Below are 14,956 nucleotides of genomic sequence, written 5' to 3'. Positions count from 1 at the left end.
TTTTTAAAATAATAATAATAATAATAATAATAGTAAGTGTTTATTCTTACATGACATTTTTAAAGACTTGATGGAAAGAATTCATATGATCTAATTTATAAGAAATTTATTTATAAAGGTCCTTTCTTCTTAATGGGACCAATGAGAAATATTTTACCTTGAGGCAATAAATCATTTTTTTAAACCAAGTGCTTTGATTAAGTATACACACGATGGATGTAGGTCAAATTTAGGGTAGAATATCAAAAACATCTTGATGAGAAAGAGATTGTGTAAACCCTAAAAATGACATTTAGTGGGGAACCCACTCATATATATGGGTATACAATGATGATGGTACAAGGAGAAAGATAACATTTTAACTTGGAATTGAATAATTTTGAGGACCCTTTAAGAAACAAAAAAGTGGTGGTAATTAAGAAGGGTGTAAAAGGAGAAGAGGGAAGAGGGAAAGATTAAAGGATAGTGCTGTTTTCTGTGGAGACTAGGTTTTGCATTGGCTTTATTTGAAGACCACCGTTGAGATATATAGTCCCATTCAAATCCATCATTCTTTTTATTGGGGGCTCAATTTTTTGACCATTTGGATGGCAGTGGGTGAAGCTTTTGTGCGTGGGAGTGCTTCCCATGGTGCTCTTAATGATCATTTTTTTGGGGGGGGTTGATAGGGTAATGGTCATGTTATGTGCAGTGAAAGGCACCTTTGGTTTCTTACATGTCCTTATATTTGAGGGTCCTCGAGCCCTTTATTGTACTGTGCATTTTCCTGCAACAAATTTTGAGAAACAATAGATTATAACGTACGTAGCTGACCCCTCATGTCTTTCTCCACCATAAACCTTACTTCTTGATAGAGATCAGAGATGATCAGTAACTTTGGTCGTGATTCGGATAGTAAATCTGTCAGAGTTTTTATAGAATTTACTTATCTGACTAGGTTTTGACGGTCCACTCACCTGCTGAGACACGTATATCTTATAACAATTCGATCTCTCATATTTGTTACTCGAATTACTAATAATTCAAACAGTAAATTGATGGGAATCAATATCCCTAGCTGAGAAAGAAAAGCTCTACAATCTTCGAGTGGATTTTTATTTTATTTTTAATTAAGCAAGGTAGAAGATGCTTTCTGTCCCAGAATAGTGAAAGCAACTATATTATTCGACGATGCTTAGAAAAATGAAATAAATAAAAATAGTGTGCTAATGTATTTTGAAGTGTTTTTCTTCTTTTTTTTTTTTTTTTTTTTTTTGTCTAAAAAAAGTCATCTAATGTGAGGTAAATGTCGAAACCAAAGTTTGTGGGAATAGAATTTCCTCCATTACAAGTGGAATGATGAGAAACTATTTCATGGTTCATATTTTATTTTGTTATATTTGACGAATAAAGGATCTCTAGCAAATTGTCGTCTCAATATGTGAAATGTTTAACTGAAAATGTGGGTAAATTGACAGATAGTCAGAGACAATGTTTGAACTCAATACATTTACTTCAATACTATATTAAATCAATATTTCTCCTAAAAATTTAAGTTGATAAAAAAAAAAAAGATAAATTTAATCATTTAATCCGTACTAATAAAGATCACTAACATCAAATATAGTCGAATAACTCAAAATTTATTTAAATAAATAGATTTCATACGTGTGAAAGTAATTCCTATACGATATTACATCACAACAACATATTCATTACATAGCATTATCATGTTGACCGGATCTTATTCTAAGATTGTGAAGGTTCATGCTTCACTCTCACCATAAATTCTTGGAAATAACAAGTCCCAAAAAAAAAAAAAAATAAAAAGCCTTATTCTAAGATTGTGAAGGTTCATGCTTCACTCTCACCATAAATTCTTGGAAACTACAAGTCCCAAAAAAAAAAAAATAAAAATAAAAAGTCTAAAAGAAATACTAGACTAGTCAATGAACTGCTTAAAAGCACTAGAGAAAGAAAGAGATGAGAGAAGATTTGGAGTAAAATAATAGAGGTTGTGTTTGGTCAAAAATATGCATTGGGATGCCAGTTTTGTGCTCTTTATCCGTGTCCTTTTGTTGAGTAAGTGGGGGAGAGGGTGGAGGCCAACAAATCCGTGCAAGAAACTTCGGGGTGGGTTTTTTTAATTCTATAAAAATGTTATAATTAAATATCATTTAATATTGCAATTAAATAAAAATAAAAAATAAAATAAAACTGCAACTTTAATGGTTGATGTCAGGTTTAGTTATCAATGTCTAATTATCATATTTGATTATTTATTTATTTACTAAACTAATGATTGAGATAAAGCTAACATGTGTACAACTTTTAACATAATTTATTTTGAATTTTGTCTCCTTGCATTCTTTTATAACGTAAAAAAGGGAAGAAAAGAACACGAAAAAGGGAAAACATTGTCCGGCTCTTTTACCTATATGGGACTTTTTTTTTCTCTCTAACGAATAACATATGTAGTGCCTGGCCATATGTGGGGTAGAGTTGATAATTTTGTATTTGTGTGTCGGGTTTGAGTTGTGTTAAGTTAAGGGTATAAGGTTATATAAGTTGACTATAATCGGACTCATGTAATTAAACGGGTCAGATTTTTCAACTCTAACTCTTTAGTTTCGTGTTGATTTCACAGGTCGTGTAAAAAATTATTAACTTTAACTTGGATGCCCTAAAATTAATCAAATATATATATAACTTTTTTTTTCTTAATGGTTATTCAAGAGTTGTTTCTTAAAATAAAAATAAAAAATGGAAAAAATAAATAAATAAAAAAAGAAAAAAAGGGATGATACGTGATAATGCTTAGAGAAGAAAGCACCTAGGTTGACGAGTCTCATTACGCAAGATCATCAACTGCCCACCTAAATCGTGGGACCTAAATATTTACGTACGTACGGAAGAAGACATTATTTTTCATAGTATTTTTGTTTTGTATATACTTTTCACAGAAATTTATATCGACTTGGAAGAGTTTTTTTTTTTTTTTTTTTGACATGTCCACATAAAAGGGAAAAAGGAGGATTCGAACTAGTGACCTTCTCTTCATGAGGCGTGGTCTCCAGTCGATTGAACTACTCTTTAGACACTATGAACTTGAAAGTTGAGATTATAAGTATTGTCCAGAATTTTAGTATAGTAGAAATTTATGTTAAAATGACGGAGCTAGAATTCAAACAATATATTAAATTGTCATTTATCTTAAAAATTTAAATTTATAATAAAATATAAATATAATCATTTAATTTATATTATAACGTCTTATTCTTGTTGTTCTTCGTATTGTATATTTCTCTTTTATATAAGATGCATCATATTGAATCAAGGTTTTAAGTAGTAAAAAAAAAACTTATTAGTTTTTAAGCAGTGGCAGAGCCACTTGCGGCTTTGGGGGCAAAGCTTTTTAATTTTTTTAATTTTTTAATTTTTTAATTTTCGCTCTTTTCCTACCCAAGTACCAAAAATAGGAAAAAAAAAAAAAAAAAACTTCTCTCCTACTTACGCAAATTACCACTCGGCACCCTCAAAAAAATTTTAGCGATACCCCCAATATGAATTGTCTGGCTCCGCCATTGTTTTAAGTCCATACTATCTGCATATTTGATATGACACTTTTTATTTTATCGCATTAAATACCTCATCTTCTTGACCAACAAAAAAAAAACGTGGTAGATTAAATTGATGTGATCATTTTTTTTTATTATTACATTAAGACACCTCATCTTCTTGACCAACTAAAATTTTCCAAAATATATGGTAGTTTAAATTTCAAATTATTATTTTATTTATTTGAGCAAAGATGACTGGATCACATATTTGAGTGAGATGATCATATACTAAAAATTAGGGTTCATGGTAGATGGGAAAATCATGAGTGGAAGTGGGACAAACTAGAGATTTAATTGCAAATTAGTGACATTGTGTGGGTGGGAGAGGTTGGGCACATGGGTGGTACGTCAACACCGACTTTGTTTATGCAAATCTTTTTTAAGTTACGTGCATGTTAATTAAAATGGCGACATGTGCAGCAAATTGCAATACAAATGATATGGCCCCTCATGCCTTCCCAACCCTGCCTTTTTGTTTTTTTTTTTTAAACAATAAATAAATAATCGTATCTTATAATTTTAATAATTTATTTATTTTTAAAACTATAAGATACGATTATTTGCATAAAGAGAATAAGTAGATGAGATTAAAAAATGTTGTAGTAAAAAGCAGACACAACTATCATTTGGGGGGCAAGCTAGCGCTTGAGAGTGTAAGAGTAGGAGTTTGTGTAGTATTTCGCTAGAAATCACATATTTATCCAACAGTTATCTTATAATGCTGACATGGTATTTCCAGCCAACTTTTGGACCAATTCTTGTTATAGTATTACTTATATAACAAGAGTAATTCTAATATTCAACTCATATTCTACTCCCATCTCACCGTCACATCAAACTCTGAATTTTTTTATTTTTTTTTTATTCAATGGTGATTTTAGAAGTTACATTAGTTTTACGATAATAAAAGGAGGATCCTTATCATTATTTCAAAAAAAAAAAAAAAAAAAACTCTTTTTAATAATATGTTACCCATTTTTCTCTTCCGTTTTTATGACCTGGGTTTTTTTTATTATTATTATTTTATTTAATATTTTATTATATAATTTAATTAAAAATCAGACCAAATAAAATGTTTCCCACTCACACTCAGAAAGAAATCAGAAATTGGATCCACCCCTACCCACTAAAAAGAACAGTAAAAGAGAAAAGCTCACGTGCATGCCACGTGGCCAGTAAGACTGTACAGCTCACCATCATCTTCGTCAGTTGTTCTACTCTTTTTCACCAAACCCGACACACACTCCCTCAAATACTTCACCGTCAGAATGCCATAACCAAAAGCAATCCACAGAGCTTCTGACGCCACAATGGGCGGTTGCACCTCCAAGCCATCGAAACCCAACCCCTACGCTTCCAGGGAAGACCCGAATGACCAAGACGCCCCCTCCCACCACTCCAAATCACCGCCACCGCCACTCCCTCCTCTCACCCCCGGAAACGAAGTGCTCACCGGCAAAAAGTCGCGGTTCTTCCCCTTTTATAGCCCCAGCCCAAGCCCCAGCCCGGCGCACTTCCTCAAGAGCGCAAGCTCGACCCCGAGGCGGTTCTTCCGGCGGCCTTTCCCTCCGCCGTCGCCGGCGAAGCACATAAAGGCCGTGCTGCTGCGGCGGCAGGGGCGCAGAACGAAGGCCTCTGCGGCGGCGATACCGGAGGAGGGGGATGAGGAGGACGGTGGTGAGGTGGACCTGGACAAGCGGTTCGGGTTCTCCAAGGAGTTCACGAGTCGGTTGGAGGTCGGAGATGAGGTTGGGAGAGGCCACTTTGGCTACACTTGCTCCGCCAGGTTCAAGAAGGGTGAGCTCAAGGGCCACCAGGTCGCCGTCAAGGTCATCCCCAAAGCCAAGGTCTGTTTGCTTAACTTGGATTCTTTGATTGTCTTAGTTCTTGAGTTGAGAGTTAATTTTGTAGCATTTTTTGTATTCCATTTTCTTATGTTGTTCTTGGTGGATGAATCCTTTGCTTGTACGCAGTTATGGAAGCTGTGTTTTCTGGGTCTTCTTGTTTTCTTTTTTTTTTTTTTTTTTTATTATTATTATTTAATTATTTAATTTTCTTGGGTGCTACGTGTACTCCAAGTGCCTTGACGTGGTACTGAAAATTATTATTGATATATCATATAAACATAGATTAACCCGTCCAAAATTTAATGATGATTTTCATTCTCACGTCAATTGCTTACTCTTAAAGTAGCATTTCTCTTGATGGAATATCCTGAAGGCTTTAGCCTTTAGTTTGAATGGGATTTGCGGGTTGAGGCGGATGTTAGGAGAATCGGTGGTGTGTTCAAGGCATTTACTTTTTAGGAAAAAGGCTTCTAGAGGGTAATGTTGGGCATAATTATAATTTCTTTGGACTCCATTTGTTTTGAACTTCAAGTAGGAGACGCATAAAGTGACCAACTTGTTTGTTTATTTCCTTTTTTTCTTTTCTTGGTCAATGGTAAGAAATGATCACTTGGCCCACCAGAGTGGCCTGAGTTGTTTGTTACTATCCTAAGGGGACTTGATTGGGATATTTTATTTTTAAATCACATTTGGCCTTCAATAGTACTCTTTTTAATGACCAAGCTATACAGTGTGATGAGGAATACAACTATAGTTTATTTCTCTTTTTCTCTTTTCGGTGGCTTCTTTCCATAGCAATTTGTCGATGCTTGAGATGTGACAGTTCCTATAAGGGATCAAGATAAGCCGGCGCCCAAATGGTTTGGGAGGACCTAATCATTGAAAATGGTCATGGTCTTGAATTGGGTCTTAAGAAGGGCCTACAGTAAAGATAAATCATGTGCGCAATCAGTCATTGAATGCCCACCACCGGCCCATACTTACAGCTGCCATAAACTGGCCAAAGCTGGTATCTGGGTCACACACATGAACTGGAGTAGATACATGGTTAGGCATGTAAGTGTCAGTTAGCAACTAGATCCCTGTTGTGGTGATTTGAACCTTCTCCAAAAGAAGAGAAACATTGTATCGACTCTTGAATCGTGTATGATCTGATCGATGTGAAAGATGAGGTGGTTACAAATAATTGGGAATATTATTGTATGAACAAAGAGTTAACCTAAATTAAAGGACAAAAGCTTTATATCAAGGGATAAAATCAGTCAACTGTCCCATTTCTAGATGGAGGAACAGAATATATGAACATGTGATTGGACCACACTCTACTTCCCTTGTAGTTCAATCCATTTAATTGGTTTCAACCACATGTTTCATGGTGTTGACGGTGGGAATAGGATTCTCTCTATTTCATATAAAATGGATAGTTGGTGCATCTAACGGTGTATATGAAGTCAATATCAGCACGTCTTTTAAAAAATTTAAATAGTATGGAATTATGTACACCGTTAGATGTACTAACTTTGAATTCTAACCATAAAATGGAAAGGATCCTTGTCCGTTGACAGTGTTGTCCATGATCCAATGAAAAATCTTTGAGGGAGTATTACGTGCACATTATACAGCTAACAGTTATGGAATAAAGCACACAAAACAGTTCCTAGAATCGGACAATACATTATTGTCCTTTTCTTATAAGAGTTATCTTTAATAGACATGCATGTGTTTTAGGAATGTCCTTTGATATACCTGATTGTGATGGTTTTCGATTAAATTATGGGTTTATGGATTCTTAGCGGCTATCTTATAAAAGCAAATATAATTGTTTTGTTGGTCTGATTTCTAAATTGATGTTTTCTTTATTTTCAATTCAATTCAGAATTAACAAGCCACATATTGCAATTAGTTGACAATCGTTAGACTAAAATGTACGTAAATATATAAGATAGTTTGGTGCACTTTCCAAATTATGCTCTTGATTTTCATCGTTTGCCATATCTTCCTCTCTCAAACCATTGAAGATTAGTTAGTGTTAATAGGAAACAAATTTATCCAGAATAATTTTATGATTGACATGGTTATTCCCTCCTCATTCATTGATAATGATATTTGGATATTGGGAAATCAAAACTGTGTCTAAGCTCAACATATACGCACACAAGTAACATTAATTACAATAACAATCTAAGATGTATGAAATTTTGTTTGAAAGGATTATCCAGTTCAAGAACCCTGAAATTGGCTGCAAAAGTAGCTACTGGAGAAAAATGAATTTCAACTGTACAACCTGAATTTCTACATCATATAAAGTTCTTCGCTTTCTCTACTTCCAAATGCACCATGCCCATGTGAATGGAATTTAAAGAGGAAAAACTTCAATCCACAATTTCAATGCTACTTGCCAATGCAAATGGGTGATCAACTGACGATTCTCTGGAGTTGACCTTCTTTGTTTTGGGTTTCTGTTATAAGCTATTCTGAATCAGAGATGGCAGTTACTTATAAAAAAAAAAAAAAAAAAAAAATTCAGAGATGGAAGTTGGCAATTATAATCAGGAGATAAATTTTTCGTTGAAATTAGTGTAGTTTTGATTTAGTCAGATATTTATTTTGGCTAGTCAATGGAATAATGAAATAGGGAGCTGGTAATCATAGCCGATACCCAAGATTGTTAATGTAAAGAGATTGGTAAAAGAAACTTATTTTTGATGATGAGCTCATTCGGGAATAGTGTATTTACTTGGTAGTAGAGAGTCAATCTTTTCGTTTAGGATAACAGAGTTGGAATTCCAAGTAATCCTTGAGACACTCCATTGAACATAGTTTAGCTCCTATGATGAAATTTTGTTAATAGAAGACAGCCCTTGAATCTATTGGTATTAGTAGGACCTCATTTTTATGAGTGCTAAAAGATAAAATGAGAGCGAAAGAAGAGATGCATGATCCTGTTGGCTGAAAATGAAGTCCAAGCTAGACCTGGTAGCATCTGATGGAATGCTAAACAGCAAATGACTTTAAGGTCCTGCTTGAATAAATTAAAAAGGAATAGAAGATGTGATGCACTTGAAGCAGTACAGAAGGATGTGGAAACAATGTATTGATCTGATATGATGTGTCTTTTAGAATTTCTAATGACCTTTTCTTTAGTGGATAAGTAAAGGGCTTCTTATAACCTTTTGGGCTGCTTTGGTTCTTTACATCTTGGTTAGCTTCCAAAATTTTATTCATATGGTCTTTTTTTTTACAGTTTAGTAAACTTTTGGGAGTTGGTGGATAACTGGATATTTGAAATATTTAACAAAATTTTATAGTGCTCATTTATGGGTTGTTCATTGTTATTTTTTCATGCTGTTCTAATCCTTGTTGCCAGATGACATCAGCAATTGCGATTGAAGATGTGCGAAGGGAGGTGAAAATATTGCGAGCCTTGACAGGACATAACAATCTAGTACAATTCTATGATGCATTTGAAGACCACGATAATGTCTACATAGTAATGGAGTAAGCTTGGAACAGACTCTGCTTTTTGACATAAAATGTTTTACTGCAGCTCATATAAATAATAACTGGTTGACATGAATGATGAATTTATGTTTCTATGGATGGTTCATGAGGGCTTTATAACAATTTTTTTATTTATTTACCAATATTCTTGTGCCTCTCTCAAATACAAGCATATGGTATCTGTAATTGTGGCTGACTAAATACGATTTTATAACATAGAAGTCGCTGGAATGATTGCTCACTGCATTGTACTAGACCTTCGACCTTATGGAATTTAATTCTTATTGTGAATATTTCAGGTTATGTGAAGGAGGGGAGCTTCTAGACAGAATACTTTCAAGGTAGTCATTTGTTTTATTTCTTTATTTTTATAGGTTTGTTCTCCTGGGCTTTCAGATGTGCATCACTGTAGTCGTCAACTAGTTATTCTTTTACTTTTGTAGGGGTGGAAAATACTCAGAAGATGAGGCAAAGGCTGTCATGGTACAGATACTGAATGTGGTTGCATTTTGTCATCTTCAGGGTGTGGTGCATCGAGATCTTAAACCGGAGGTGGAACATTTCCCATTCTTTTCCTTTTCATGCAATTATATCATGAGATGCATACTTGAGGGTTGCATTTATTAAAAATGGATGGTTGTAGGGAATGCAAATATTGACGGAGATACTGATTTGAGAGTTTTCTAGACTAAGAATTGGCCTGATAAAGGGTCTGTTAGGAGATTTCTGGTGGGGGACCAAATGTTGCCACTCTCATTCATTGCGCTATATGCTTTGAGCTAAGTTAAGATTTGTTTTTAGTGCAATGCAATTTTGCCAAAATTATTAACTTTCAAACAGCATGCTTGCCTTTACCAAACTAAGAGAGTCAAAAGCTGGTCAGTGCATGTTCAGCTGACTATGTTTTTGGGATTTTCAAAAGGCCGCTAAATGAATTTGTACATTCAAGTTGTTACCTGCATGTTTTCTTCAATTTATATGCTTGATATCATCTGAACATCAGTTACGTGACTAACCGCTCACCGTCTACTCCCATCTCTTTCTTGGTCTATTATAAACTAGTTGACAGGCATTGTGATTTAGCAGTTAATATGTACCTTGGTATATAATTGAAAAGCTTAAGTAATTTTATATTTTGGATTGTGTATTACCATGGTAATCAATTCTTTAGCCAAAGTTATGTAACCTTTGAAACTTCTGTCTGCCTACCCCTGTCAAATGTAGAACAGTGAACTACCTGTTTTTACTCATATGATTTGACCATTGTGACAGATTTTGCTGCAGATTCATACTCAGTAATATGAACCATATAAGTTTGAAACTGCATAAAAGTGCCAGAAGAGCATATTTAGCTGAGATATATAAGTGGTATTAAGTTTACACTACTAGACTTAGTATTGTTAGTACCGTGACTAGCGTGTTTTGTGATGAATGTGTCAAAAAGAACTAGCTTGTTTTGTGATGAATGTGTCAAAAAGAACGAAAAAGAAACATGATGTACTTGCCTGTTTAAAATTATATTTTACGCAGCATGCTGGGTTTCTGTAGAGTATTCTGAACTACAGTGAAGAGTACTATATCTTCTCCTACACTGCTGTCTTAGAAAATTTGAGATATTCCATATGCTAATCCTCAAAGCCATAGAGAATTAAATGATTGGAGTTTTTGTTTATCCTTTATTGCTCCAAGTGTCAGTTTAAGTCACTTTTACAATCGAGTTAGTCATTGTCTTAAACTGAGCAGCTTGACAATCTTATTAATTAATTTTAACTTGCTCTTACTTGCATGATTATTGTATCTGCCTTTTGTCATTCTTCTTGATATATCATTTAGTTAAAAATTGAAAAGCAAAACAAAAATCCATGCATGTTTTCTCTCCACTAGGATGGCCTTGCTAATTTGCACTATTATGATGCTGAAAAAGGATATCAAAAGTGACCATACTGCCTGTCCATATAACATAATACACAATTCCTTTTCATGGTTGATAATCAGTAACTGAATCTGGGCTTATAAACTTTGATTTGTTTTTTGTTTTTTGTTTTTAATTTTATATCTCCATCTAAAACATGGCTTTTTCCTGGATCAGAATTTTTTGTATACTTCCAAGGATGAGAACTCCAAGTTGAAAGCCATAGACTTCGGCTTATCAGATTTTGTCAAGCCAGGTTTGTCAATTCATATGAGTCCCTATTTACTACCAATCTTCCAGCCCTGAGAATTTCAATGGAGTTTTAATGCTTATGGTGGCTTACAGATGAAAGGCTTAATGACATTGTCGGAAGTGCATATTACGTTGCCCCTGAAGTTCTACATAGGTCTTATAGTACAGAGGCTGATGTATGGAGTATAGGCGTAATAGCTTATATTCTATTATGTGGTAGTCGGCCATTTTGGGCTAGGAATGAATCTGGAATTTTTAGGGCGGTCTTGAAAGCTGATCCAAGTTTTGATGAAGCACCTTGGCCTTCTTTATCTTCAGAAGCAAAGGACTTTGTCAAGCGGCTGTTAAATAAGGACCCACGAAAACGAATGACAGCTGCTCAGGCGCTTAGTGAGTTTTCATTTTGTACTAAAATTATTAGGTTTCTACTTTCTAGCATTATCTTCCTAACCATAATCTTTCTTTCTCTCGTTTCTTTTCTTTTCTGTGTGCAGGTCATCCTTGGATCCAAACTTATAGTGATGTAAAAGTCCCTCTTGACATATTAATATTTAGGCTTATGAAGGCTTATATGCGATCGTCACCCTTGCGTAAGGCTGCTTTAAGGGTGTGTATATATTTATACTGATGAAAAAATAAAAACCTTATTTTCTTAAGGCTGTTCCCCTGCTGGAAAGAAAGTACTTCATGCTTGAATTTCTTACCAAATTGATTGAATTAGTAATTGATCCTTTTCAAATGGATGGAGCTATTGTTTCTACAAGTCAAAATTCTAGAATTAAAATCTTTGTTTCTTATATTTTGTCCCATTACATTATTAATAGAATGCATAATCACTTCCTCTTTAAACTGCATTTTTTTGTCATTTAAGATGGTTAAACGTTCCTGCTTCAAATTTGACAACTACTTGTATAGCATTCTAAACTTGCCTAAGCTCTTCTCCCTCTTATTTAATCTTGTAGAAAAATTGCACTCATGTTGTAATGCTGAATTAGTTTAAAACCTTAAAGACAACCAATGTGATCAAGGAACATGTTCTATCTCTCCTTTTTACATGAACTACAAAAATAATCATGTCAAACTTAGTTGCTCACCACTACCAAAGTGAAGAGAGTATCGGAACAAGTAGGAGAGCTACCTATATATACAATGTATGTACGTATGTATTCCTCTGGTCTCAAAATAGATAATGTGGTCTGAAAGAACTCGATTATTAATGAAAAGGTAAAATATAGTGTAAAATATAGTGTTATTCCTAAAATGTTATTTACTATCTTTTAAAGCTGGCATGACAAGCCCCCCACCCCCAAAAAAGAAAGAAAAAAAAATAATAGTTATTATCTTTTTGGGATGGAGGGACTACGTACTCATTTTTCTTCCATACCTATGCAATGTTAAAATTTAACTTTTTATGGACTTCCCAGAGTTCTGAAACCAGGGCCTTGTTTAATGCATCAGAAGATGTTTTATAATTAATACATTAGAACATGTTTTAATATTCAAAGTTCTGGATTTTGATTGCATACATTTTAACAAACCTTTACCATCTTTGTCCCTCTTGCAGGCCCTGGCTAAGACATTGACTGTAGATGAACTCTTTTATCTGAAGGAGCAATTTGCCCTTTTGGAGCCGAACAAAAATGGCAGCATTACCTTCGACAATATTAGGATGGTCAGTCTCTCTCTCTCTCTCTCTCACTCACACACACACACACACAGCAGCAGCAGCAGCAGATTGAATAACCAGATAGTTGAAGTGTTTGTTGGTCAAATGTTCTGGACAGGCCTTGATGAAAAATGCAACAGATGCAATGAAGGAGTCTCGCATCACTGATTTTCTTGCGTCGGTAATAACCCAGTTTTGCTAATTGTTTGTGTAGATGCTCAATATCTTATATGGTTATATGGTTATAGCTTATATAAAGTTCCTACTTTTGAATTTTTATGCCATGACAGCTGAATGCACTTCAATACAGAAGAATGGATTTTGAAGAGTTCTGTGCAGCTGCATTAAGTGTGCATCAGCTGGAGGCGCTTGACCACTGGGAACAACACGCCCGTTGTGCATTCGAACTTTTCGACAAGGATGGTAACAGGGCGATTGTCATTGAAGAACTTGCTTCAGTAAGTTGGTATTTTCTTCAGTATAAGAAATTTTCTTGTGGTTATGTCACATTTCAGTCTTTCATTAGAACTATGACCACTGTTTCAGGAGCTTGGCCTTGGTCCCTCCATTCCCGTTCACGCTGTTCTTAACGACTGGATAAGGCACACCGACGGGAAGTTAAGCTTTATGGGGTTTGTCAAGTTGTTGCATGGCGTATCTACCCGAACCCTTGCAAAGGCTCAATGAAGACATAATAATAATGCAGTAGTATCTGTCGGGAATGACAGCTTCTCTCTATGCATGCCTTTTCAGCCAAATGAAATGCATGGGACTTGTCAATACACACACACTTGAGCTGTTTGATTAAAATCTGGAAGGTTTAGATTTCAGGCGACCCACATCGGCAGAGATGATGAGCCTTCTATCTTGAGAGTGTTCTTCGAGAGGAGTTTGAACCCTGTAGAAACTGCAGGCGCTTTGTATTGGTTAATTTCTAAGGCCATGGGAGTTAGTTACCGTTTGTATTCCAGTGTAAAGTTGTAGTTAGTTTACCTGAACAGGCGACGATATTGTCTTTATATTTTCTTATTGATGATTTATACATGTTTCATTTATCACATCTCTCGAACTTGTGCTTTCTGATTTGCCTTCAAAACATGATAGGTTCCCGTTTGCCTCCATAACTGGAAAATAAAACACTTTGGTTTTTTAAAAAAATAAAAATAAAAATAAAAACTCGATATGAATTATAATGCAAAATTAGTTAGAGTTAGAGTTGAGGGTTTTAAATCATGGATTTAATTCATTCGATTTGGCCACCGAAATTTAAGGTGAGGGTGGACAACGAGCTACCCCTATGATTGCAAGCAATCCCCATGGGGGCGGGTGGCAGCAAACCACCCTCTAGCCACCAAAAAAATATTTTTGATTAATATAAGGAGTAAATTAAATTTAGTTTTTAAGTGTCAAAACGAGGATATTTTTGGAAGACTTTGTTTAAATGATAGTTTAATGGACTAAGTGTCATAGTATATATGAGTTCACAAAGAATACAATAATCATCTAACCTTTCATTTTTGAAGCTGACTCAACGAGGTTTCATACCTGAACGAGAAATATAAAAGCCCGGAGTAAGAGGTAGCGAAGTGTTGATTTCAACTTTGAAAGGGATAAATTGACAACAAATAAGATTTGAGAAATTATTATTGTTTTATTCCAAAAGCTTACCTATCCCTTTGCCAATCTTAATGGCATTTTTTGTTGTCATATTCTGATGTAGGAGATTATGCACTTGCACCCAGAATGAATAGAAAAGAAGTTTAACTTCATCAATAGTTAAGTCAGAAAACCAAGGCTAAAGGAGAAGAGAGCCTCGAACATTCCAAAGTCTTTGAGTGAAAATACGAGTCAGATGACTTTCAAATGAAACAATAAATAAATACTTTGTTTAGAGCCAAAACCTCCATGGATTGAGGTGCTCCATGGTACATGTTAAGAGGCGCTAAAAGTTTACCAATAAATGCAAATCCCTCGAGTAGTATGATTACCATCATGGATATTCAGTTGGTCTGGATTATCCCATTCCAAAGCTTCTGTTTCAGCCATGAGAGCTTGGAGAGTTGTCATCAATGACCATTATTTTCATTTTTCTTTTTTTGTTCCATGTAAAGATTATTTTCTAAAAATACAGAAATGACCATTATTTTCATTTGACAGCTCTATTGCCCAATCCCCAAAA

At 34.8% G+C, this 14,956-nt stretch overlaps 1 protein-coding gene across 1 annotated transcript; it reads left to right on the top strand.

Annotated features, from left to right (window-relative positions):
- The first annotated feature begins 4,826 nt into the window (after positions 1-4,826).
- Positions 4,827-13,854, top strand: LOC132181658 (CDPK-related protein kinase-like). The gene is made up of 11 exons (XM_059594902.1): positions 4,827-5,446; positions 8,814-8,944; positions 9,247-9,288; positions 9,391-9,499; positions 11,037-11,115; positions 11,205-11,501; positions 11,606-11,718; positions 12,676-12,783; positions 12,896-12,958; positions 13,068-13,235; positions 13,324-13,854. Exons 1-11 carry the CDS (start codon positions 4,910-4,912, stop codon positions 13,462-13,464), a joined length of 1,788 nt encoding a protein of 595 aa, XP_059450885.1. The 5' UTR covers positions 4,827-4,909; the 3' UTR covers positions 13,465-13,854.
- The last annotated feature ends 1,102 nt before the right edge of the window (positions 13,855-14,956 follow it).

Source organism: Corylus avellana, chromosome ca1 (genome assembly GCF_901000735.1).
Source record: "Corylus avellana chromosome ca1, CavTom2PMs-1.0".
Lineage (NCBI taxonomy): Eukaryota > Viridiplantae > Streptophyta > Magnoliopsida > Fagales > Betulaceae > Corylus > Corylus avellana.
The sequence above is the reverse complement of the archived record's forward strand: the minus strand, read 5'-3'. Positions and strand labels throughout refer to the sequence as shown.

Bases quoted from the DNA above. Each gene is read 5' to 3' on its own strand.
- LOC132181658 (XM_059594902.1), top strand. From the start codon at position 4,910: ATGGGCGGTTGCACCTCCAAGCCATCGAAACCCAACCCCTACGCTTCC. The intron at 8,945-9,246 runs GTAAGCTTGGAA...TGAATATTTCAG, and splicing joins AATGTCTACATAGTAATGGA to GTTATGTGAAGGAGGGGAGC. The intron at 11,502-11,605 runs GTGAGTTTTCAT...TTCTGTGTGCAG, and splicing joins GACAGCTGCTCAGGCGCTTA to GTCATCCTTGGATCCAAACT.